Source organism: Schistocerca gregaria, chromosome 1 (genome assembly GCF_023897955.1).
Source record: "Schistocerca gregaria isolate iqSchGreg1 chromosome 1, iqSchGreg1.2, whole genome shotgun sequence".
Classification (NCBI taxonomy): Eukaryota; Metazoa; Arthropoda; class Insecta; order Orthoptera; family Acrididae; genus Schistocerca; species Schistocerca gregaria.
Window position 1 is genome coordinate 240,305,758 of NC_064920.1, and position 25,262 is coordinate 240,331,019.

Sequence of the window (25,262 nt, forward strand, 5' to 3'; positions counted from 1 at the left end):
GAATAGAAGCTGTTTGTAATGGTAATACAAATAAAATTCAGGGTCGTTTGTGGAAAATAGAACATACCTCAACTTAGTGATGTGAGTAAAAATATAGATATGGATATAGATAATATGGAAGTTGCGTTAAAACAGGAACTCGAAACGCGAGTTGAACATCGGAGTTATATTTACAACACATTATCTGTTCTCAAAATTATCCCAGTGTCAATCTACAGCTACCTACTGTCCCCATACTCCTCACGTAACAAGTTCTACTCCCACTGACTTATCACTTCCTTCATATTCTTGTCTCCCAGCCTCCCTGTTTTCAGCCACAATGCACCCTCTTATCTTTCTCCTTGCCCAATCCTTTCCTTTATCCATGCATACATATGACAAAACCATTCAGTACTAGAGGCAGGTAACAAAATATAGAAGAATAACTAAAAGAACTAAATGAGGATAAGAAGAGCATACCGGTTAATATATGGATAACACAGACCGTGTAAAAATAGTGATGCATTAGTAGTACAGGGCCTGCTAGTCATGTGGAACTGAGGTACAACCACATTAGCATACAGAATAGCACACAGTGGAGAAAAGGCATCTGCTGTGTGACGGGTGTCATTTAACAAAGGCAAGATGTCCACAATGGGTATGCTATTGTCCATAGGAGCAATCCAGTGGGGGAGCACCTCTGTCCAGACTGTAGTAATATCAAACTTACATGCTTAAAAACCTATAACGCACAGAGACAATGTCACAAATGGAACACTTACGCAGACTATTCTAGCTAATCAAGGCCTGGTTGAGGCAAAAATACACAACAGGATCATCAGTATGGCTAAAAAGTAGAGTGACGCAGACAATACAGACTGACTTCCCATGTACAACTTCATATAAAATTTGCTCTTAATCCCTAGATCATAAACTGTATGGAGGGGAGGAACATAAATTATAGCATTGGAAATTCACTAGTTGCTGTGTAAAAGTTTCAGTGCACATTCACTTTTGTGTGAATGCTTCTTTCTGAGTTTTGTGGATCCACTACAAGAGGTGGTATCACTGCCTTAATATTTGGTTAAGTAATCAAAATGAACCACAATCTTCCAATCTCAGAGCTTTTAATTTGGGGTCCACAGGCGATGTGATACACAGTATCCGAAATGGTCCATTCCAGGCATGTAAATTTCTTAGTTCTAACTGGTTTTCTTAGTTCTATCTGGTTTCACAGCAGTTTGTCATAACACTACATAATCTTCTACTTTGTATAGTGGGCACCCTAGTGCTCTTTCGACTACAGACCTGTTGCTTCCATGTAGTGGTTGCACTGTTCTACTCAACTCTCTTCCAAACAGAATTTAACCTTTTAGCTACTGGCATTTATTCCTGGCAGTAACTTCTAGCTGTTGAATGGGGAGTGCTGTGGTTGATCACTAACAGCCTCAAAGGGACTCAACCGTGTTGTCTCATGTATCTTGGAATTTTTTGGTGAAATTAAACTCATCAGCCCGAACATTATGACAACCAATCTACTATCAATATAAAAACATCAAGGCCATAGCAACGTCACCTGGTGAGGAATTAATGCTAGTCAGACACATGCACAGTGCCCATAGTCTCACTGAGCGTGCTGTTTGTGTGTAGAATGGGGAAGGCGCACAATCTGTTTCTTTTTGGCTGAAGGCAGATTGTGATGGCCCAGAGGCTTGGCACAAGCATTTTGGAAAATGCACGTCAGGTGTTCAAAAAATTCAGTGGTGATTCAACACATAGCGAAACCAAGGTGAAACTATGCCCAGATGTCATGGGGGTGAGCGGCCATCCCTCATTACAGATGACAGATGTCATAAGTTGGGCAGACTGGTAAAACAGGACAGGTGGTGAACTATGTCAGAGCTGATATCAGACGTTAATGCTGGGCAGGGTACAAGTGTGTGTCAACAAGCAGTACACTGAACACTCCTATTGATGGGCCTCTGCAGTTGAAAATTCATGCATGTGCCAATGTTAACACCACAACGCAGGCAACTACAACTGATATGTGCACGTGACCATTGGCACTGGCCATTGGCATAGTGTTGCAAAGTTCTGATGTATCCCAATACCTTTTTCATCATGCTCATGTAAGGCTGTAAATCCATCAACTTTCAGGGGAGGTGTTCCTTCACACCTGTATTACGGGACAGATACAAGATGGTGGTGGCTTCATTATGCTCTTGGAAACATTCACATCAGTACCTGTGGGTCCAGTGGAGTTCATACGAGGCACCATGATGACCAAGGAGTATCATACACTGGTTGCAGACCACATACACCCCTTCATGATGATCACGTTTCCTATTGCCAGTGACATTTTTCATCAAGACAATGTGCAACATCACAAGGTCAGGAGTGTGATGGGGTGGTTCAAGGAACCGAGAGGTGAGTTCCAACTGATGTGCTGGTCCAAAAACTTGCCAGATCTGAACCCAATCGAACACATCAGGGATGTGATTGGACATGGCGTCAGAGCTCATTGCCCCTCCCCCCCCCCTTTTCCCGGAATTTATGAGAATTGGGTGAATTGACTGTGTGTAAATGTGGTGCCAACTCCCCCCAGTTACCTACCAAGGCCTCAATGCTTCCCTGCTATGACGTGCCAAAGGTGGACATATTGGCTACCAGGTAGGTGGTCATAACATTCTAGCTGATCAGTGTATAAATGGCAACAGTCGATACCAGTCTGAGTGTGAGCTGTTCACATAATTAGACAATGTTTCAGCTGTTATGTGAACATGATCAACTATCTCCTTACTCTTGGGGTGAAATGACGTAGTTCTCCAATCTTTTATTTCATATAGCGAACATACCTATACCATAAGAATGGATATAAAAGACTTGTCTTTGATCTGTTGTTATAGCCTCCGGACATCCAAATGGTTTACTAAATGAGTGACGAATGTGATCATAACTGACTGGTCATGTCTTCAATAGGTGAGAGAAATAGTCAATGATAGATAAAACATATCTGTTATTGTGGATCAAAAATATCGAGTGCTACAGTTTCAAAACGACCTTCTGCCTCAAACAAATTTTGAAATGGTATATTTAGTCTCTGTCTTTGCATTCTCTTAGCAGATGGTAGGTAATTTTGAATGTATTTTTTGACATCTGTGTTTCATTTTGGCCACCAGTAACGGTGGCTTGTGAAGCTAATTTCCCATTATGACCTACCTTACAGTACCACAAAATTGTTGCAGTATGTGCTTACGGAGAGCCTTTGCACTACTATCTGTCAACCAAGAGGCATTTTCTCAAATGAAACGTTGTCTCTTGCAGTAAAACCTGCTAAGGTAACTCATTTCTTGCACTCAGCATGGATTCTTGTACCTTTTTTAATTACTCAATAAGCACATTGTCTATTTGCAGGAACTTAATTTTCCTGTTCAATACATCTGCATTCCAATTTAACTTCACGGGCTTGTGTTTGACTATGCAGTCATGTTCACTAATTTTTAAGGCCTGTCTAATAAAATTTCTGCTGGAATCTTTTAAACTCAAAAGCCATTGTAAAGCTACATGATCTGTAATTACAGTAAACATCATCTGTATATGTAGCATTGAAAGTAATGAGTGCCAAAAACAAATGCCCGAAGTATCCTTTTATATGATGCTTTAGTTTTGCTCAGCTTGATTCAGCTGATATAATGTGTACCATATTTTACGTATCATAAGACATTACAGACTATATGACGCATATCAATTTTTAAGTGATTTAAGAAAAGACATTAGCACCATTTTTATTATTACATTGCAAAGGCAGATGAAAAAAAGTTCTTAGTTTATAAAAGTGGACTGGCTTTTAAAATCCCTGAAAAATTTCATCTGAACATTCTTCTACTTCCTCTTTGTCGTCATCATTGCCCTTTTCATATATGAGATGGTCTTCACTTCCACCGTGAACATTACCGTATTTACTCGAATCTAAGCCGCACTCGAATCTAAGCCGCACCTGAAAAATGAGACTCGAAATCAATGGGGGGGGGGAATCCCGAATCTAAGCCGCACCTGAAATCTGAGACTCGAAATTCATGGGGAGAGAAAAATTATAGGCCGCATCTCCAAATCGAAACAAAGTTTGCCCATTGTAATATGAGACACAATTTAGGTCGAATGAATGACGATACAGCTACAGTAGTTTGGTTAGAGTCGTAAGCTTAGCAGTTACGCTTTATCAGGTAGCCATTGTTATGCGTCAGGCGCTCTGTCCGTATTTATACGGGTACCCTTCGTTTTGTACGTGCTTCGTCTGGTTTGAATTGATTGCTTATTTATCTTTAATCTGATAAGCGCAGTTTTCTTTGCTATAGGTGTTTACGTCACTCTAAGCTGAAATTGCATTACTGTACTGTGTCATGCATAGTTTGTCGCATTCTGATAGTGCGTGTCTACGGCCTGTGGCCGCTCGCGGTATGGCTTGCTTTTGTGCGCACTACAATTAAAAAACAAAAAAGAGAGAGGAATCGTCTCATTAGCGAAACAATGGCAAGAAACTGCTATTTGTTGTTGTCTTACACTGCTGCTTTCTTTGATAAAGATCAACAAGAACCAAATAATAGACTGCGTATGATAGGTGATGTTCTGAACGAGAGTTTAGCGAAAATTTTTCTCCGTTTGAAAATCTGTGCAGGCGCCTCTTTAGTACATTACATTCAACACAGAAATTAGAGTCATCTTACATTTAAAAATCTAGTCAATTGCCGTGCTTCATTTCTGACTGCATCATTAAGCACAAGAATAATACGAATATAAACATGACATGATATGTATATTCTTCCGCGTTTGCTGTTGTCTCACTCTAGTTTCGTAGTTTATTAGGCAGACAGGATTTAAATGAGATAGCAGCAAACATGAAACAATACATGGCAAAATGTTTATATGCGTATTCCTCTTATGGTGACGAGAATACTGCATGTGATTCACAATTTATAAAAGTTCCTATTAGCACAGATAGGAAAAAATTCAGAACGTAGAGTTGGCCATATTGACAAACATCCCAAACAGTCTTGCCAGTCGGATTTTTCGTAATACGTTGAAATGCTGCTACATTCGCAGATGAACAATACGGAATTTGTATTTACTTCGTTGGATAATATATGAAAATGCAGTGGTCGAAACTCGGGGCGCAGAAAATAGCTCGTCTTCCACTTTTTTTTAAATTTATTTACTGACGCAGAGGTTTTTGCGCCAGTATTTATCTTTGTGCCTACAAAGCATGCCTGTGTAGCACTACACATATAATCGACGGCAGAAGTAAGTTGTGGCGGCACCCACCAACTTTTTTCAGAATTTCCGCTTGCGTTTGCACTCGATTCTAAGCCGCAGGCGGTTTTTTTTGGATTACAAAAACCGGGAAAAAAGTGCGGCTTAGATTCGAGTAAATACGGTACTTATGCTGCACTTCTTGAAAGGTTTTTGGATAATGTCTTCTCTCACTCTAGATCACGACTGTTTTACCCACTGACACAAATTTGGTAGGGGATCATTTTAAAGCTCTCTTCAGTGTAAATTTATGTTGGGTTTCACCCATCATCCATTTGTTCCATTCCTGTCTGATATACACTTTAAATAATTTATTTATTGAGGCATCAAGAGGTTGCAATTGTGAAGTAAGTCCTCCCAGAATATCAGCAAACTCTTTATTTCCCTGTCTCAGTTTCTGTTTCACAGAATTTTTCAAATGAGAACTAAACTAATCTAGCACAAGAGAACTCTTCTTCAATAAAGCACCTTTCCTTTTCTCACACACTCTGTTAATCCATAATTTCACATGAGCCTCGTCCATCAAAACTTGTCATATACATAAAAAATGACAGTTGGTGGCTTTCATGGCAACATTTCTGTTACCAGACACATCAAATGTCAGAAGAGTTTTGCCCATATTCCCTATTTGGCTTAGTTCCATACTGATTTTCTTTCAATGTTGCATAAGGAAATGACGGAAATGTAATATTTTCTCTTCATACTCTTGCGACATTTTCTGAGGTATTTTGGTTTTGGTTTGGATGCTAAGTCCATGATGCTTCATAAACCTGTAGCACAAACTCCACCCTTAAAGTCTGTTAAGTTCTACTGTAGAGCTAGCTTAGGAGTGTGTATTTGAATCATTTTTGTATTAATTCCAATGCCATTTTGATAGTGTCCTTGAATCCACTTCAATACATCATCTTCTAGTTTTGGCCTTTTGCACATTCAGTCTTCTTCACTTTTTTTTCAGTTCTCCTTTACTAGACCACCAGTCAAGAATGTTTTTTTTTTTTTCTGTTTCCATGTCCTTATGTATATGCTATTATTTTCAATTTGTAGCCCATATCAAACGAATACCTTTTATTTTTTCCATTACGAAACTAGCTACTAACAAAAATATTGAACTGTTACTGTTAACACAAATTTTTCAGTTTAATATCACTGGCACTGTAGACTGCACCAACTCATCATAGGCTAGAAATGTTCCGAGTTTGTGATGGTGCGCTAGGAGAGAGAATGTGAGCAAAATTATGAATCCCCGCAACTCATGTTTGTTGCATCGATGCACTGCTGCTGCCAGCTAAAACCAATGTTGTCAGATAGAGAGAAGTTTTCCACGGCATCAAATATATAGTAATTTTTAACATGACATTTTTATATTAATTTCGAGTATCAGAGGCATATGAATTTTGGAGGCAATTTTTTCAAAAAGGGCGTCTTAGAGCTGTAGAATACAGTAGTCAGTTGGTCTTCCTTCACCTTCCTTCACAGTCTTGTATTTGACCAAAAGTGCAGTAAATAGCTACATAGCTAGCATCACATAACAAGATAAAAGACGCACAAAATCTGGTTAAGCCAAGACAAGCGGACTTGCAAGAATTTCTTTTAGTTTTAACATGGCATTCTAGTCCACTGTCCGGACAAAAGTTCTTCTCTTTAGTAATATTTTGAGCAGCTTTTTGGTGGCTGCACGGTTCTCCACGAGATGATGACAGTAAGTTGTTAATCTGAGAAATGATTGCAAATCTTTAATGTTCCTCAGCAATAGAAAATCATTCACTGCATCTCAGGGGTGATTCTAGGATTCGGTCAAGAATGGGGGGGGGGGGGGGGTGAGAGGTGGTTTGGGGGAATAGAATAATGGAATATTGTTTAACAAAAGGAAAGTTGGGGTCCTCCACAGACAAATTGGTAAAATTTGGTGTTGCTTAAAGCAGCTTTTGGTAACTGTTTTGGAGTTCAGCATAAAAACTTGTCTACAGAATGCATGTGCCCAGGAAAATAATATGATTTTACCTGGATGTCCAGCGAGTTCGAAGTTTTTGTCTGGAGTGAGCAATTTAAGTGTTGGTAGGCATACCCAGCATATTTAACTGTCTTGATAATTGTAAGTGGTACTTGTACATTAATATACATATAATTTATATTAATTTTAAGTTAAATAATATTTATTGGTTTAGGCAGTAAGCTATTTGCCACTCTTATTCTTTTGTTAAAATGTGTTTGAAATACATTGCAATCTATTTTATTATTTATTAAAAAAATGAATAAATCTGTTGAAGTAATATATCCACTGATTTCTGAAGTTATTTTATCCACTGTAATGACACTCCATAGGGGGGGGGGGGGGGGGGGAGGCTATAGCCCCATAGCCCTCCCCCTTGTCACCATCCCTGCTGCATCTGTTAGCTGCAGATCTGGTCTTACACCATCTGCCATAACTATGTGGCCTAGATAGAGCACTTGCAATTGCACTAACCTGCACTTTTCTGATTTTAAATTTGGATTAGAGTAATTAACATGAGATAGCATGTTTTTAGCCATTCTGCATGTTCTTTCATCATACTTGAAAAGATAATTATGCAATCTACACACAGGGTGCTTCAAACCTCATAAAAGTAAATTAGGAAAATTTTAACATATAGTAAGGACATTTTGAAGACCAAAAAGGCATCCTTAGGAATACATAATGCGGAGAAGGTATAAAAAAACTGTCTTTTCCTGAACTATTGTAGCTATAGGAGTTTTGTAGCATCTAGAGTAAAATCTCCAATATTATATATTTTCGCTGAAGAGGTTTGAATTTCACAAATGCTACCACGAAATATGTGGTACCATGCAGTGTTTTATTTGCACACGCAATATGTTTATCACTCAGTGGATTATTTGGTAGTCCAGTAGTTACATTTTGCTCCCTCCGAAATTTATCCATGCCTCCACATTCTATATTTTCACATCTTCCTATCTAATATCAACTGAATCTTTCACTTTAAAATGTGTGCCAAAACTAATACTTGTACAGTAACTTTTGGTATTTTATGGTACACTGTTTCAGTGCTAATAAAAAAGCTGTGAACATTGGTGCTTACACTTAAGAGGTACCAGTAATGCACTATTTTTGCTTCACATTTTACAAGTTAAATCTCTATTGAGAATAACTACAACAGTTGCACAGATCTCTTGCTCATGTGACTTAACTTCTGAGGTCATCAGTCGCCTAGAACTTAGAACTAATTAAACGTAACTAACCTAAGGACATCACACACATCCATGCCAGAGGCAGGATTCGAACCTGCGACCGTAGTGGTCGCTCGGTTCCAGACTGTAGCGCCCAGAACCGCACGGCCACTCCGGCCGGCTACTGTGAAAGAAAAGAAAAGAAAAGAACTGTAAAATATGAAAATGCTTCTACTCATGTGAACTGAGAACCACACTAGTTTTGTTGAAGGAGACAACATTCTTTAATGATTAAAAATTGAAACCACAAGGAAATTTATGTTGATGTGATCTTTCTGTACACTGAGATGGATTAATTCCTTTGAAGAGCTGAGCTCCTGTAAAAAAATTTTGCAACAAGTACAGTAATGATTTAAAGTCAGAAAAGAGAACAAGAATTTAAAAAAAATAAAATGTCTACAGGCATAGATGAAGTACCAGTTTGTGTACTGAAGGAATGCAGAGAGGACATACATGCTTCATTAACTGATACAATAAATGAGTTCTTCAGATCTGGCAACTTTTCAAAGTGTCTAAAAAGTCGCCCTCTAATAAACAACGGTAATATAGAAAGTACAGAAAACTACAGGCCTGTCTCTCTACTGTCATCAATCTCAAAAATTTTAGTATCAGTTGTGAAAGACAGACTAATTTACTTATTTATTTATTGAACATACATAACATGTGTGAAGCACAGTTGTTTCCAAAGTAGCAGAAATACAGAATCAGCTATAGTGTTTTAAAAAATTACATGTCATGCACTGAACAACAAGGATTGCCTCACATGCAAATTTTTAAAGCTTGAACATAAAAAATTAAGTGGCTGGACTAATTAAGAATAAGCGGAGTAGCAAATGAATAGTTTCAATATCAAATGGAAAAAATGAAGCAAAATTTCTAATAAAATATAAATCAGATCCAGAATACATTAAAACAGAAGTTGTTCCCGCTAGTGTCTTAGGACTGTTTTTGTTCTTGATGGCAATGACCTACCAAACAGTATTAGGCACATGGAAAAATTCTTTTTACATATGACAACAATATTTTAATTTCAATAAAACACCAGAACTTATGGTACATTGCAAATAAAAACTTTGGAGATATGTACAACTGATCTACAAGCTATAATACTATAAAGAAAATTAACAGTACAAATTTCACTATCAGAAGCGAAAATAATATTGTACATCAAAAACTAATTTTTGCTTCTTGTTTTCTCTGCATGTGTTAAGTGTAAAGCTAAAAATGAAAGGGAGATCAGAAAACTAATTAATATCTTTGATATAAGAAACACTATATCATCTTAATTAAGAGCTGAAAAAATTATGTCTTTACATTATGCGTTTCATCTTATATTGTTCACTTCACCTCTGTTTTTATTATTATTTATAATGTTGAATATAAAGTTTAGAATAAAGACAATTCATAAGTGAATTCAGTGAAAGAGTAAATATAACTTTATTCCGTTAAAAACAATCAAATTTAATTGTTTCCAACTACAAACCAAGATGGGTTAAGTTCTGCCAACTGAACATGCGATCATTTAAAGCTGCTTACCAATACATGTGACTGCTGAGCGTGAGTGTTCAATTTAAAAACCAAGTTTGAAACTGCAACAGCCATGGACAGTATAACACACTACACATTCTCCTAGGGAGCAGTTGTTGATTTGCACAGCAGAGGGAGGGCAGCACAGTACATAATAAGATGTTAAAGAATCTGGCTCGCTATTTTTAATGGAAATTTCATGCAAGACAAATTCTTATCTCTAACAGTGAATGTGTGTCTCCATTACATACTATTCCTTTGTACACTGAGTCACCTTTAGGTGTTCAAATGTACAAAATATCTTCACAATATTCTGATTATAAAAAAATGGCAATAAGAATAATAACTTAAGACAAAAATCAGGCTGATTGTAAAAATAGTTTTGAAAAGCTGGGGGTTCTACGTGCCCCATCTTAGTACATCTGTCACACTATTACAGAGATTGAGAAAAGCTTTAGTAACTACTACAGTAAAAGCTCTATTTATGATCACAGAACAAGAGCTAGACTTAATTTACTCACCTGAAAAAACTGAAACAAACATTAAAATTAATATTTCCTACTACATAAATCAAATTGTATAACAAATTAATAGAGATAACTGAAGTCTGTGAGTCAAGAATGAATTTTCATTCTGCTCCGGAGTGTGCACTAATCTGAAACTGTGTACCGGTCCAGTAGTCGAACATGCCACCAATTAAGGTTTTCAAGCATGACTCATGACTCAACAACCTAGCTTTTTTAAGGGGTACTTACAGAAGTAAAGCTGTGATGGTGAGTTGTGTGTTAGGTTCAGTAAAGCACTATGGACGCAAAGGACATTGGTCCCAACTTCAACTCCCCATCCAGCACACAGTTTTAACCTGCCAAGAAATTTGAAATTAGTGCACACTTTGCTGGAATGTGAAAATTCAATCTGGAGACAATCCCCTAAGCCATTTGCCAGTAATATATTTTCTTCCAGGAATGCTAGCCTTGCAAGGCATGCAGGAGAACTTGCTTGAACTCTGAACAGCAGGAGAAGAGGTAATGCAGTAAGTAAAGCTGTGAGGGCAAGTCAAGAGTTGTGCTTGCATAGTTAAGCCAGGATATCTCCCAGGTTCGAGTTCTGGATCTGCACACAGTCTTACTCTGCTAGGGAGTTTAAAAACTGAGATGTTTAAAAAGGTAATTAAAGCATACCCCTAAAATCATGCACGTGGTAACAGAATTACTTAAAAAGGGTTTGGTAAAAATTAAAAAGTAAAGACTCTCTATTATTCTACAATTTAACTTCAAAGTAGTATGCATGTTACGCATGTTACCGAAAAATTGTGTGCCCAATATCTGTGAGGATGAAATTCATTCATCTTCTTGAGCTCAGAATCTCCTTCAGTATTGGGGAATACTGATTGTTTTTCAGACAGACAAATGGGAACACACAGATAACTGATTGGAGATCAAAATGGTTCAAATGGCTCTGAGCACTATGGGACTTAACATCTGTGGTCATCAGTCACCTAGAACTTAGAACTACTTAAACCTAACTAACCTAAGGACATCACACACATCCATGCCCAAGGCAGGATTCGAATCTGCGACTGTAGCGGTCAAGTGGTTCTAGACTGAAGCGCCTAGAACCGCACGGCCACACCAGCCGGCAACTGATTAGAGAATCATTATCATCAGTTCAGTTCTGGCGCCGGCCAAAAGGAGTAGTGTGCAAAACATAAAATGTTTGCAGTGATTTGGACTTGAATAAATAGGGTAATATTAAAGGTAAGCACAGGCCGCTGTCACTGTTAGTAAAATTCTCCAGGGTATGTGACCACATTGTCAATTTATAAAATTCTCCGACATTTCAGTCAATGTTGCAAATGGTCTTCCTCAGCAAAACACTCCCAGGAAGGTCATTTGCTATAGAACTTTGTATATGGCAATGTGGTCACATACCCCGAAGATTTTTATTGGCAGTATAATGTTAGTTTTGAGTTAAACAGATTTCTAAATATTTATATGTATACATGTTTTTTAACGTTTAATAATGTGTCTAACATTATTTTATATTTACCTGTGGAATAATAAAGAATTAACTAACTACATTTTCCACCAATGATATTTGCGGGTAACATAAACTTATTGACATTCAAATGTGCAATTAAGCAAAAGGTGCATAGAGCTCCTGTGGTCTTATTAAAGAGGTTGAACAAGTTTGTCATGAAGAAATTCTTCCTGGATGGCTGTCAGAAATTTAGTATTTCATATCTTTAATTTTCTGTACTTCTCAGTGATGAAAGAAACACCACAACATAGTCCCATTATGACATGGTTTATTATTGTAAATGATACAATATAAGAAAGGAAAGCATATTAATTCTTTGGGTTCATAGTTCTGGTAATAAAACACACACACACACACACACACACACACACACACACACACACACACACACTCTCTTCATTAGAATACAAATTTTGTACTAATATTTTTACAGCTATGGGTACACAATAATTTAGTAAAGCACAAAATACATTCCATTCCACTATGCTGCCAGGCCCCTCAGGTTGTTTGCCAACTTCTGTGTCTTATAATCACTGCGTAGTTGTATAAAATTTAGAAGTACTGAACGGTCCAGTCCAGCCTGGAAAGGGAAATCAGAACCATAAATTTGAGTCTGATATCATCTGTGAGACACACAAAAAATTCCGGACGTTATGTACTCACCAACTGATCACCATTACACACTTGCTTCAGATTCTCAGGTTTGACGAGCAACAGATTACAAAGTGCATGTAATGTGTCAAAGAGTGTATTTACCAAAGGTATTTTAAATTCTTTCACACATTTACGATACTCATTTACATCGCAAATTGCACACATAGCACCTATAACAAAGTAAAATTAGTTATAATTTCTGTCTCCTCATCTTTTAATATTTTGTTTCTTCACACACCTACAACTGACAAATTAAGCAAGTACATATCTGACATCATCAATATAAACAAAATACACAAAAACAGAAAACAGTACAGTATGTGTCAATATTATGAAAAGGATAGTTGCTACTCATATAGTTGAGATGCTGAGTCACAGATAGGCACAACAACAGATCCTCCAGGAAAGCATGAAAAGTCACAGCAAAAAGATTGTCAAAAAAAGAGCTTTCAGCCAATAAGGCCTTCGTCGGAGATAGAAAACACCCCCCCCCCCCCCTCCTCTCTCTCTCTCACACACACACACACACACACACACACACACACACACGGCCGCAGTCTTTGGCTGTTGAGGCCACACTTTAGGCAGTGTGTATGTTCTATCTCCAGCGAAGGCGTTGTTGGCCGAAAGCTCATTTTCTGACAGTCTTTTTGTTGTGCCTATCCATGACTTAGCATCTCTGCTATATGGTGAGTAGTGATTATCCTTTTCATAAATTGTTACATTCCCTCCTGGATTTTTCATTGTTGAGTATAGTATATGTAACTAACACTAACAAACAAAAACATTTATCGTATCTGTAACCATAATAACATGAATATGGAATGACTGTCTGTAGAACATTATTAAATGTAAGTTAGAGATTTAACAAAACAAAAAGTTCTAGCATATGCACATGAATTATTATAAGTAATGTAACAAAAAAGGATTATATCTTTCAATGTTTTAATGGGCTAAACTGAGACAAAAGTTAATTTGATAATAATTTTTCTGTTCTCATGAAGGGTGGGTTTGACAAATGGGGATAAATTGCAGGAAATTATTCCTCAGAAAATAAGGAGCCAAAAGTCCTATGTACATATGCCAAGAACTGAATGGTGCATATACTACATGGTGCTTATTAATTCATCACACATGTAGAGTGCATGACACGCTGATATGAGACCACCATTACACACGAGGTGTTAGAGGGACTCATCATGTGTGAACATGCCGCAGCAGTGACTGACCCTACAAATGTGTCCTCCTGCAACCAAATGGCATCACACCAGCATGAATGAATGTTCCAGTGTCTGCACGTCCAGAATGGGCTCAGCATATACAACTTCTTTCACATGCCCCAATAGATTGAGGTCCAGTGACCTGATGGGTCTTGTGAGCGGATCAGCTAGAAGAGCGGATCAGCTAGGACTGTTGCATCAGATAGTTGGAATACAGGATGTTGAGATGCCTCCCCATTACCCTTTGTACCACCAAAGGCACATTCTCCAGCGTGCGAGGTAGGGTCAAGTGCAGATATGCCTCGTCTGTTAGGCGCTGTGTAAGGATGACTGAGGCAGTTTCCTATAATCCCTGCCCACACAATGAGGCTGAACCAGTGCTGAAGGTTTGCTGCAGCCACACCACAGGGGTTCCCCATAGAACACAGGTGAGTGTTGTGAAGGTTGACAATACTGCTCCTCGTAAAGGTAGTCTCTTCTGTGGGCAGAATTGATGACATAACTCGCAGCGCCATGCTGCCTGTGTAGGGTGTCCACTCATCCCATTTTTCCCAAGACAGTCTGTTTTTTACCAAAGTGGTTAACTTAGCTGGAGGTTTTAAAGAAATATGATCTTGAGGGAAAGGTGACTGCAGTTTCTGCACACAAGGCTAACACCAATTTTGGTGGTAAGCAGAAGAAAGGAAAAACAATTGGATCTATAAACTGCAACAGAACACAGTGAATAATATAGTAGGTGTTGGCTGTCCAGCACATGTGGTGCACAATTTCTTACAAATTGGCTCAGATTGCCTACCCATTGACTGCCAATTAATTACAAACTAAATCTACCAGCATTTCCACATATATACAGTAAGGGTTGAATCTCTGACATCATTCTGTAAGTTTACTGAAACTGAATACAAAACTGTAGTTGTGCACAGCAAGACAAGGTGGCTATCTGTGCTACCAGTATTGGAATGAATTGTAGAGATATTTCCTGCTTTGAAAGCGTATTTCATTTCCCTTTATAAGTGTCCTGTTATCCTTAAACAATTCTTTGATAACCCTGTGTCTATTGTTCTTCTACATTTTCTTGTTAGCCAGCTAAAACCTTTCTCAACAACAATTAAATGTATTGAGAAACAAGAAATCACAATAGTGGAAGTTTATCAAGAAACAAACAAATTATTGGGCAAATTACAATGTAGGAAATCAGAAAGATTTCTTACATCCTTTGTACAAGAGACTCTAAGAAAGCTGGAAGAAGAGGGTGAAATTACTGTAGAACAATTTTATATTTATGCTGACATCTTCTATGACTCCTGCATCGAGTATATTAATGAATGGTGTTTACCATTTTTCACACCTGTTAAAGCATTTGACCGGATTAATACTGAAAAGGAGCAGCTACAGTGGAAGGATATTCAGGACTCTTGTGTTTTTGTTAAAAGTATTGTACCAAATTTTCCTGTTGATGAAGATGAACTGTTCGATGAATTTTCATGTGCACAGAACTTCATAAAAAGTGAAGAAGGAGACAGAGAAAGTGTTAGTGCAACGTGGTGTAAAATATTTGCTTATTTCAAAAGTAAAAACATTAACATGAAAAACATGATTCATTTGGTGGAGTTTTGGCTGGCAATTCCTGGGTCAAATGCTGCTGTGGTACATGTGTTTTCGTTAGTGAACTTTTTGTGGTCAGATGAAAAAAACAGAATGAAAGTTGAAACAGTGAGGGCCTTGCTCATTGTCAAAAAACACTTTAATGGTGTATCATGTACTGACTTTTATGATACAATTTCAAATGAAAATGCACTTCTTGATAAAGTACATAAAAGTGAAAAGTACGGTGATAGTGTGGCAGAATAATTGTAAAAAGGGATCTGGGATCACTGAGTGCACGTTGTAAAGGTAAACTTGTATGTGTATTAAATTTAGTCAATACAATATTTATGTCCCGTTACCCCCCTCCCCCCTTCATTGTCCCATGTTTTTCTCTCATTTATTTTAAATGTCCCCTTTTTCAATGAAAATGAAATGGACATCCTATGCTTGTGCCAGCAACCAGATGTAACCTATGCAGCAGAGGCAAGTTTGTAAGTAATAGGGCCTGCACCCATTGCAAGTGGTATGGATTAAAAAGTTAGGCTGCATGCCATGAATATGAGAGATGTATTTTAAGATAATCAGAACTATTTGGTTTAATATGATCCTAGAAAGTCCTGAGTGGAACACAAACAATGGCAGGAATAGAGGCAACCAGTCACAATATAGTTGAGTGATCAACAGCCACATCAAAATGGTTAAAAACGTTGGTGATTTTTTTTTTCGTCAATACCCTTCTTCAGAACTCACTCTCTCTCTCGCTCTCACTCACTCACTCACTCACTCACTCTCTCTCTCTCTCTCTCTCTCACACACACACACACACACACACACACACACACACACACACACACACACACACACACACACAAATACATATTCATGCTTGATTACAAGGTCCTACGGTTGGCATTGTGTCATCTCTCTGACAATGCAAACATTTTAAGAAATCTCTGACTTCCTGCAAAATGTTTCTTAATTGTTACTTATTGTCCATCTACTACCTAAGTTGATGAAATGTCATGTATATACAACATAAGCATCTGGTTTAATTTCTCCACACTCTTATTGTTACCAATTATGCATCTTATCAAATTTTCATTATATATTCCAATATCCTTTTGTGCACATTTCCAAATATACTGCCTGGGGAAGGGGGGGGGGGGGGGGGAGAAGAAGAAGTAATTGGAAATGTAGAAGTAAACAAAATGAAACTTTATGGGTTGAGACAGAATGTTTTGTTACTGCAGTGATTACAAAACTAAGTCAAATTTACAGAGAACTTGGCAGTATGAGCCCATATCAGTGTAATCTTGCTCCTCCTCTGGCCTGGATTCATAAACTAATTTGGTTGGGAAGAATGTCATAAAGCCACTGTATCTCTAATGTCCGAGCTGGTCCCACACGTGCTCTATTGGAGACAGATCTGGGGATCTTGCATCTTGCTGGCCACTGGAGTACCTAATCATCATCATCATCAGCATCAATCCATAGTAACACACACCATGTGTGGTTGAGCATTGTCCTGTAGAAAAATGGTACAATGATACAGTAGCGTACAAGTTAACATATGAGTACACTGGATGTCTATGACATACTGCTGTGACATCAGAGTTTCTCCAATCACTGCCAGCCTTGACTTTGAAGTCATACCCAATGACTCCCACAACTTTGATGCGGAGAATGGAACCCCACCCCAGGTCAATGTCATACTTGCTGACAGTGGTCATTGAGGGTAGTGCTGAACCACATGTCATCACTGAATACAATGTAATGCTATTCATCAGCAGTCCATGCTTCCTAGTATGTGTAGTGTTAAGAGCAGCCTATGCATATGGATGGTAATTCCCTCACCTGGCTGCTGCTATTCTCCTAGCAATGGTGTGGAATGACAAAGAATGTTGTAGATAGGCCATTACTTTTTCTTGGATGGCATGTGTGGATGTGAAGGTGTTACACTGTGCTTGGTGCACAATACAGTGACCTCTTTTGTTGTCATCAGTCGTGGTCGACTGGAACTTTGACAAGTATGCTGGTCCTCATCTTCTCATGCAGTCCAACATTAGACCACTCACACCTGAATGCCCCACAAATATAAGCACTGCACGATTCAACCAGCCAGCCAAATGCACACACATAATGAGGCCTTTTTCAACTCTGTCAGCTGCTGGTAATGCTGCCTCACATGAGTATGAGGCGTCTTGAATAGTGGTGGTGGTGGTGGTGGTGGTGGTGGGGGGGGGGGGGGGGGGGGGACAAGAAATGTGATTAATAAAAATTTGCTACTTAAATAATTAAAATGAAATTTTTGAAATAATGATTGAAAAGGGATTGAAAAATACTCATATTCTGGGTGAACTTTAACTGGCACTAATATAAAGAGACATTCAATATTGAATACATATATTCAATAGCTAACGTTTGTAAATTTACGCACACCAATTTTTGTTACTGCTACTGTACATGGAGACTGGTATGACAATACTGGTTACATACTGCCCCTCCTCTGCTCAGGCGAATTCTTCTTTATTATCTTCAATCCTCTTGATGCAGGATTCTCGGTGCATCGCGCAATAATGAATAGGTAATAACTTGGTAACTCTTTTACTGTACAATTGGAATATACATGTTTTACAATATTAAAACGACGGAACTCGCAATACGTCTGCCTGCTATCACGTATTGACACAGATAATGAATCTCAAGAAATTAAAAAAATGAAGAGCATCTTTCACCTTGCTTTGTTTCTGACCCTATAGTATTGCTGGTATGTGTGTATAAAAAGAAAAGAATGAGATGAAAAGAAAACAACAACAACAACAACAACAATAATAATAATAATAATAATAATAATAATAATATGGTACTTCACAGTCTCTGGGTTCTTCACAGTGGTCAATCAACATCTGACACTGTTTAGGCTCCTTACTAGAGTCGTACATGACTGAGTAAGCGAGCACAAAATACAAGATGGCGTAAGCACAACCTAACTGGATAGGCTGCCAGCACTACTTCTCGTGTACGAGCATAGACGCCGTGACCGAGTATGTAGCAAGTAACTTCAAACACATTACAGGTGTCATTATCCGTGTGAGACTGCAGCCAGTACAGTCTTCTCATTTGTGGTGTCTCTCTCTCTTTGTAATCATGCAGGGCGAGGAAGCCAGTGCGGTTAAGACGTAAGATTGAAACCAATATTTACACATTGAAGAAACGGTAAGGTCTAAAAAGCCAAGTATAGAGTACATTTTTGTTGGTTGTAGACAAAACAGTGGTCTACTGGCTACATATTGTGCATAAACTGCTCCACATTATTGTGTTTCCAGTCGGGAACCACTCATTTAAAGAAACACAGTTGCAAGAAACCTCACAAAGATACAGCTCCTTCACGGATACCGGCAGTAATAAAAAATAGTATTACAGCAAAGTGTGTTGCAATGTGTGCTAACGATATGAGACCTTTTAATGCTATTTCCAGTGAAGGTTTCAGAGAACTAGGCCAAGAATTAATACATCTAGGTGCGCATTATGGAGAAGTTAACGTGGCAGACGTCACGCCACATTCTTCTACTATAAGCAGACATGTCAAAGACCAAGCTGATGCACCGAGCGAGGTGACGCAGTGGTTAGACACTGGACTCGCATTTGGGAGGACGACGGTTCAATCCCACGTCCGGCCATCCTGATTTAGGTTTTCCGTGATTTCCCTAAAATCGCTCCAGGAAAATGCCGGGATAGTTCCTTTCAAAGGGCACGGCCGACTTCCTTCCCTAATCCGAAGAGACCGATGACCTCGCTGTCTGATCTCTTTCCCCAAAACAACCAACCACCCAAGCTGATGCAATATGAAACAGCATCATGCCTTCTGTTATTGCGGAAGTTATTAATAAAGCATGTGCTGTGACATTTGATATGTGGACTGATTCGCATAGTCAGGTGCACTATTTGACGCTAACAACACATTACACTAACACAGATTGGTCTCTTGTAAACAATGTTTTATTTACAACAAAGTCCCAGATGTTAATAAGACAGGAGTAAATATTATGAAGGAAATTGAAGAGAGGATGGCTGATTGGGACATTTTGCCGGACATGTTGCACAGTTTTGTTTTTGTCCCTGACCAGGGAGCTAGTGTAATAAAAACTTTGGAAAATCACGAAAGGATTCCTTGTGCTGCTCATTGTATAAACACAGCACTTAGCCATACTTTCAATGAAGATAACTTCTTGTTAAATCATGCCCTGAACATCGCATCAACAATAAATACTGCAAAATGCATTGTAAGGTACATTAAGAAAATAGACCTCTGCTCTTCTTTGAAATCATCGTTGAAACAAGAGGTCTGCACACGTTGGAACAGCTTGCACATTATGCTGGAATCCTTACACACTCAGTATAACAAAGTTTCTGCTTTGCTGACGGAAAAGGACTCCGCTTACAGGTTACAAGGATATGATAATCACCTTGCAACAAAAATTACGCATTTTCTGAGACCATTTAAAGAGGCCATGGATGAATCAGAAGGCGAAAAAGAACCAACAATCCAGTTAGTTCTTCTTTGGTTTCACAAACTACAACAAATTTGCAGTGTCAATGACACTGACCGTCAGGTGAGTAATTACTTCAGTTAAAAGCACTGTTTCATTATGATACGCAATAGATTTATAATTAACTAATGTAATTAATGTGTACTAACAGATATGTATTTTTTAACAGGAGGTGCACAGGATGAAAAATCGAGCTTTGACTTTCGTTTATGAGAAGATTGTGATCACTTCCAGACATAAAATTGCTGCGTTTCTTTAGCCGCCTTTCCATGATCTTAATGTGCTTGAAATAAATGAAAAGCATGAAATTCTTAGCAATGTGCGACAAATGTGTGCTGTTTACGCAGGTACAACATGCAATCATTAACATAATCGTTTTTGCAGAGTTAGTGGATAGTGTATTATAGAGAAATGGGAATGTTATAATTCGTATAATATTTCATTAACATAAAACACCTCATTTTTACGGGAACATTTCGATGATTTCCACATCAGTTCTGTATTACTTGTATCTTTTGTTTATTGTCATAGATCCTTCAAGTACTGTGTCATCACCACCCAGAAAGAGAGATTGTTTCAAGGAATGGAGGAACAAAAAATCATACGCAGCAGATGAAGTAGATCTCTACATTTTAATGCACCCCGGAGATGATGATGACATCTTAAAGTGGTGGAGCAGACATGAAACAGATCTGCCAGGCCTGGCTGCAGTTGTAAGACGTATTTTATTTATCCCAGTAACAAGCGCACCTAGTGAAAGATGCTTTAGTAAAGCCGGCAAGTTACTAACAAATTGCCGCAGCCAATTAAATCCAGAACGCATTAGTGATTTACTGCTGCTGAACAATAACTATAATTTTGTTTCTTTTGCAAACAAGTTATGTCTGTAAATGTTTAATGTTTTTTGTGTGCTTTCTTTATGAAGATGGGTGTCTTCTAGACTACAGGGACAGCACTTATTTAATGTTTCCTATTAATGAAAGGAAAAATATATCTTGCACTGTCTTGTGCAAATCCAAAGCGCCCCCTCCCCCCCTCACCTCTCTCTAACTCTCTCTCTCTCTCTCTCTCTCTCTCTCACTCTCTCTCACACACACACACACACAATGTATTTGTCTCTGTTTCTCTCTCTCTCTCTCTCTCTCTCTCTCTCTCTCTCTCTCTTTTAATACAAAAGTAAAGTTCCAAAGGACGGGTACGTGACACAGCCAAATTCATAAAGCACTTGGAAACTAAAATGATATTTCAATACAATCGCGGACAGAGGACGAGTCTCCTTTGCATACAGGACATCGAATGATTTATGAAAAGATGGAAGTTTTATTTCTGGCATCATCTTTCTGGGATTGCGTCATTAAGGAAGCAATACATACCCGTACAACCGATAATCTCACCAATAAGGATGCAGGATTTCAACTGAGCACAGCCTGGAACCATGCATTGGCTGCTATTAAATCATTGGCTGCTATCAAATCACGTGAAAATCAAGATCCTTGGATATAGGTCCATCATAACATTAGTCTAGTGTGGCCATTGGTTAGTAACGTCTGGCTGCACTGTTGGCAAACGCAACGTACAGCGCATGCACAGGATGGCCACTCTGCGATTTTTGGCAGTTTGAGTTTGAATGTGGCACCATCCATCTGCAAATCATTGCACATGCGCGATTTGCGCGCCTGCACATTCTTCACACGCGTGTTCTAGTAATGGGGGGTTAACGTGCAGATACCGTCAGTTATACCTAGCCACCAGCAAGGTAGAACCATCTGAAGATGTGACACAGTTTTTCCGAGGAAATATTGTGGAATTTGCACAACATGACCCGGCAGCAAAACCCTTGAAGACTATTTACAACACTAAACATGTTCAAGGCTAATGTACTCTGGTGGCCATTCTATATATTACAGAGAACTGCATTTCTTATCATTTATGTACCACTGATATATCTTATCATGTCTTCTGGGTGCCTGTGTTTTTACTTTTCTTTTACATTTTTTGTCATTGTCATCAATGTACTGCTATGCATTACATAATTATAGCCATATGTATCGCTATAATCATTTTAACTGACTAGCATTTGCTCAAAATTCTGGCTTTCTCTTTAACAGTTGCCTAGTTCAATTTAATGTCCATTTAATGTCCATTTTTTCATGCCCACAACATCTTTTATGATTTGTTTGAGTATCCATGTTACACAAACAGACCCTTTCATCTATGTAGGTATAATCTTTGTTTTCTAAGATTCAGGACTTTTGGAATACCAGCTGTGAAATGAAGATGACCCTGAGACACTTACCTGCAGTGTTGAACTGAAACTGTTGTAAATGTTCATATATAACCCGGTGGAAACGCGTACCCAGTTCAAACATCAATGATTCAACATTTTTTCCATCTAGGCTGTCACGAATGCGCTCTACCATTGCACCCATGTATTGCACGACGGCTAAACAGGCCTGCCAATGAAACCATATGAAATCATTAACAGTGAGGTGTATTAGAAAAAGTTAAATTAACAGGGACTGGAAAATTCTACACAAGCAAATGAATGAGTACAGATAACCAGTCACCATATAGTAGAAACACTGGGCAATAAATAAGCAAGAACTCGAGCAGGATATCATAGCTTATGACTTCCAACGATGTTTCCAGAATCCCTCTCCCAACGTCCCCCCCCCCCCTTCCACAACGTATTATCAGTTATATGATAAATAGAGGGTAAGTGAACTGGTGGTTTCAGGGAAGGGAGGGAAAAGGACTACCAGATGGAGACAGGGACAACAAGTGAAAGAGATAAGATATATATAGTACTAAAGAATGTTCACTTCCATAGTGCAGAGGTGATGGTGTATGCCATGATGCATCAGGATGGGGTGAGGTATGTAGGGGAGGGACAGAGCATAATAAGAGTGGAGGAAGATAGCTAAAGTACTGTGATAAGGATGAAGTGTGGTTGTGTGGGCTAAGAAGCCAAAATATGGGTTGGTTGGTTGGTTGGTTGGTTTGGGGAAGGAGACCAGACAGCGTTATCATCGGTCTCATCGAATTAGGGAAGGATGGGGAAGGAAGTCGGCCGTGCCCTTTCAGGTGTACCATCCCGGCATTTGCCTGGAGTGATTTAGGGAAATCACGGAAAACCTTAATCAGGATGGCCGGACGCGGGATTGAACCGTCGTCCTCCCGAATGCGAGTCCGAAATATGGGAAAAGGATTGAAACAGAAAATAAATGTGCAGGACAGAATTAGAATAAGCTGGGTGAGAGCATGGGCTAGGTATTGACAAGAAGATTTGGTAGGGGCAAGAGGAAATGGGAGGCAGAAAATTGCCTTGTGAGTGATGGAAATGATTTTGGGGAGGATATGTCTAATTTCAGAGAATAATAAAAATACAGTTTCAGCTCTGACAGATGGTGTGGTTCAGAAGCAAGAGGTCCAACATACTGGGTGACAAGCTGCTGCAATCTGCAGATACTGCCAACCTTTGTGTAGCTACATTTTACAATAGAGACATTTTTGTAAGGAAAGAAAGATTTGCTGGTAGTTTAGGGTTCGATATAAACCTAATTTTTAAGAAGCCATCATACCTGAAGAGGGTCAGGTGAAATACTATGATAGAAGCTTTTAAGGCAGTGGAGAAATGGGGACAGTGTCTTAGTTTTGGGTCCAGACTATGAAGATGATGACACTGAAACTCAACCAGATAAGGTGTGTAGCATTTTGAATTGCTAGGAAGGATAAGTCAAACAAGTTGGCAAATGAGGTTGACATGCTGCTGCTGCTGCTTTTGTTCTTGTTGTTGTTGTCGCCGCCGCTGCTGCTGCTGCTGCTGCTGCTTTAGAGCACAAAATAGCTGTCACAAGTGGCCTTTTTGAAATTTAAAATGGTCAATTACCAGATGAAGTTGAAGTCAATAATACTCAGAGCCTGGAGTAGAGGGGTAGCTAAAAACAATCAGTTCCCATTTGAGGTGGATGTTCAAATGGTTGAAAATTAAATTTCCTTTGCCATATTATTACGATGAATAAAAAGTAAAATGCGATCTGCAACTGTATTTGCTAAAATATCTCATAATTCAGATGGCAAACATACATTAAAACATAAAAAGTTATAAAATCGACATTGTGTGAGAAAATGTCACACTATCAGTGGTTGGTTGCAGTAAACACAGAGGTGTGTGAGGACTCCTCTTAACAAATGATGGTGACTAAAATGAAGCTGCCCAGTACGCAGCTGAGCTAAAAGTATCTTCTTGAAATCAGAGGGGCAAGAGGAAGTTGTCCAAGCTGTTGGGAGTTGTTTAATTTCCCAGGGACACAATGTGCCGCAACAAAGAGGTTATCTGAAGGGACCAAATAGCTAAAAGGCCTAGGTAGTTGGACTGCAGCCTTGGTAGTTTCCTTCCCCGACGCTCCGACATGACCAGAGACCCACATGAACATCGCATTGGCTCCATCATCTTTGAGTGAGGAGGCATTCGTGCATTTGTTGCACTAAGGGGTGGTATGTGTATAGTACAAAGAGGCTCTGGAGATCACTAAGTGAATCGCAACATAATACACAATTGAGAAGCCTGTGTCCTCAGACGCACTGGTGGCATGATAGAGGGCAGAAAACTCTGCAGGAAAAATTAAGCACTGGTCTAGAAGCTGGTATATAAAATGTTCGTTGCCAATGACAAAGGTGCATCCAACTCCACAGGTGGTCTTAGAGCCATCAATGTAGACAACACTGCTGCCTCTAAATTGTGAGCAAAGTTCGAGAAACTTACAGCTATAGGTCAAACATAGACAATGTCCATGAGAAGCAAACTAAGTCTAAGATTAACACAGACCTCTGCATGAAGCCAAGGTGGGTAACATCTCTCACCCATCAGGAATGTAGCAGGCAACATGAGGTTCAGCTTCTGAAGCAGTATATGACAGCGAACTCGAGGAGGCAACAAAGAAGTCGCACTTACCCCGTATTAGCAGTCAAGGGAGTTTTCAAAAAGGACTCACAGGACGGATGGTTGGGCACTGAGGGCAGACAACATGTGTATCTGCTGAGGAGAACATCGCGCCAGTATGACAGTGGAAGTTCGGCAGTTTTTGATAGAGCCTCATAACTAGGCTAGTGCAGAAAGCTCCAGTGGCCAAACATATACCTTGATGATCAATTGTGTTGAGATGGCATCAAACAG

General features: G+C 38.9%; 1 protein-coding gene across 1 annotated transcript in view; it reads right to left on the reverse strand.

Annotated features, from left to right (window-relative positions):
- Window positions 1–12,326: 12,326 nt before the first annotated feature.
- LOC126338700 (exocyst complex component 5) overlaps window positions 12,327–25,262 on the reverse strand; it is a 113,294-nt gene continuing 100,358 nt past the window's right edge. The window contains exons 15-17 of the mRNA XM_050001575.1: window positions 22,383–22,539; window positions 12,739–12,899; window positions 12,327–12,655 (exon numbers count right to left, since the gene is read on the reverse strand). Of these exons, the coding sequence (XP_049857532.1) occupies window positions 12,557–12,655; window positions 12,739–12,899; window positions 22,383–22,539 (417 nt within the window). The 3' untranslated portion in view covers window positions 12,327–12,556. The remainder of the gene's footprint in view (window positions 12,656–12,738; window positions 12,900–22,382; window positions 22,540–25,262) is intronic.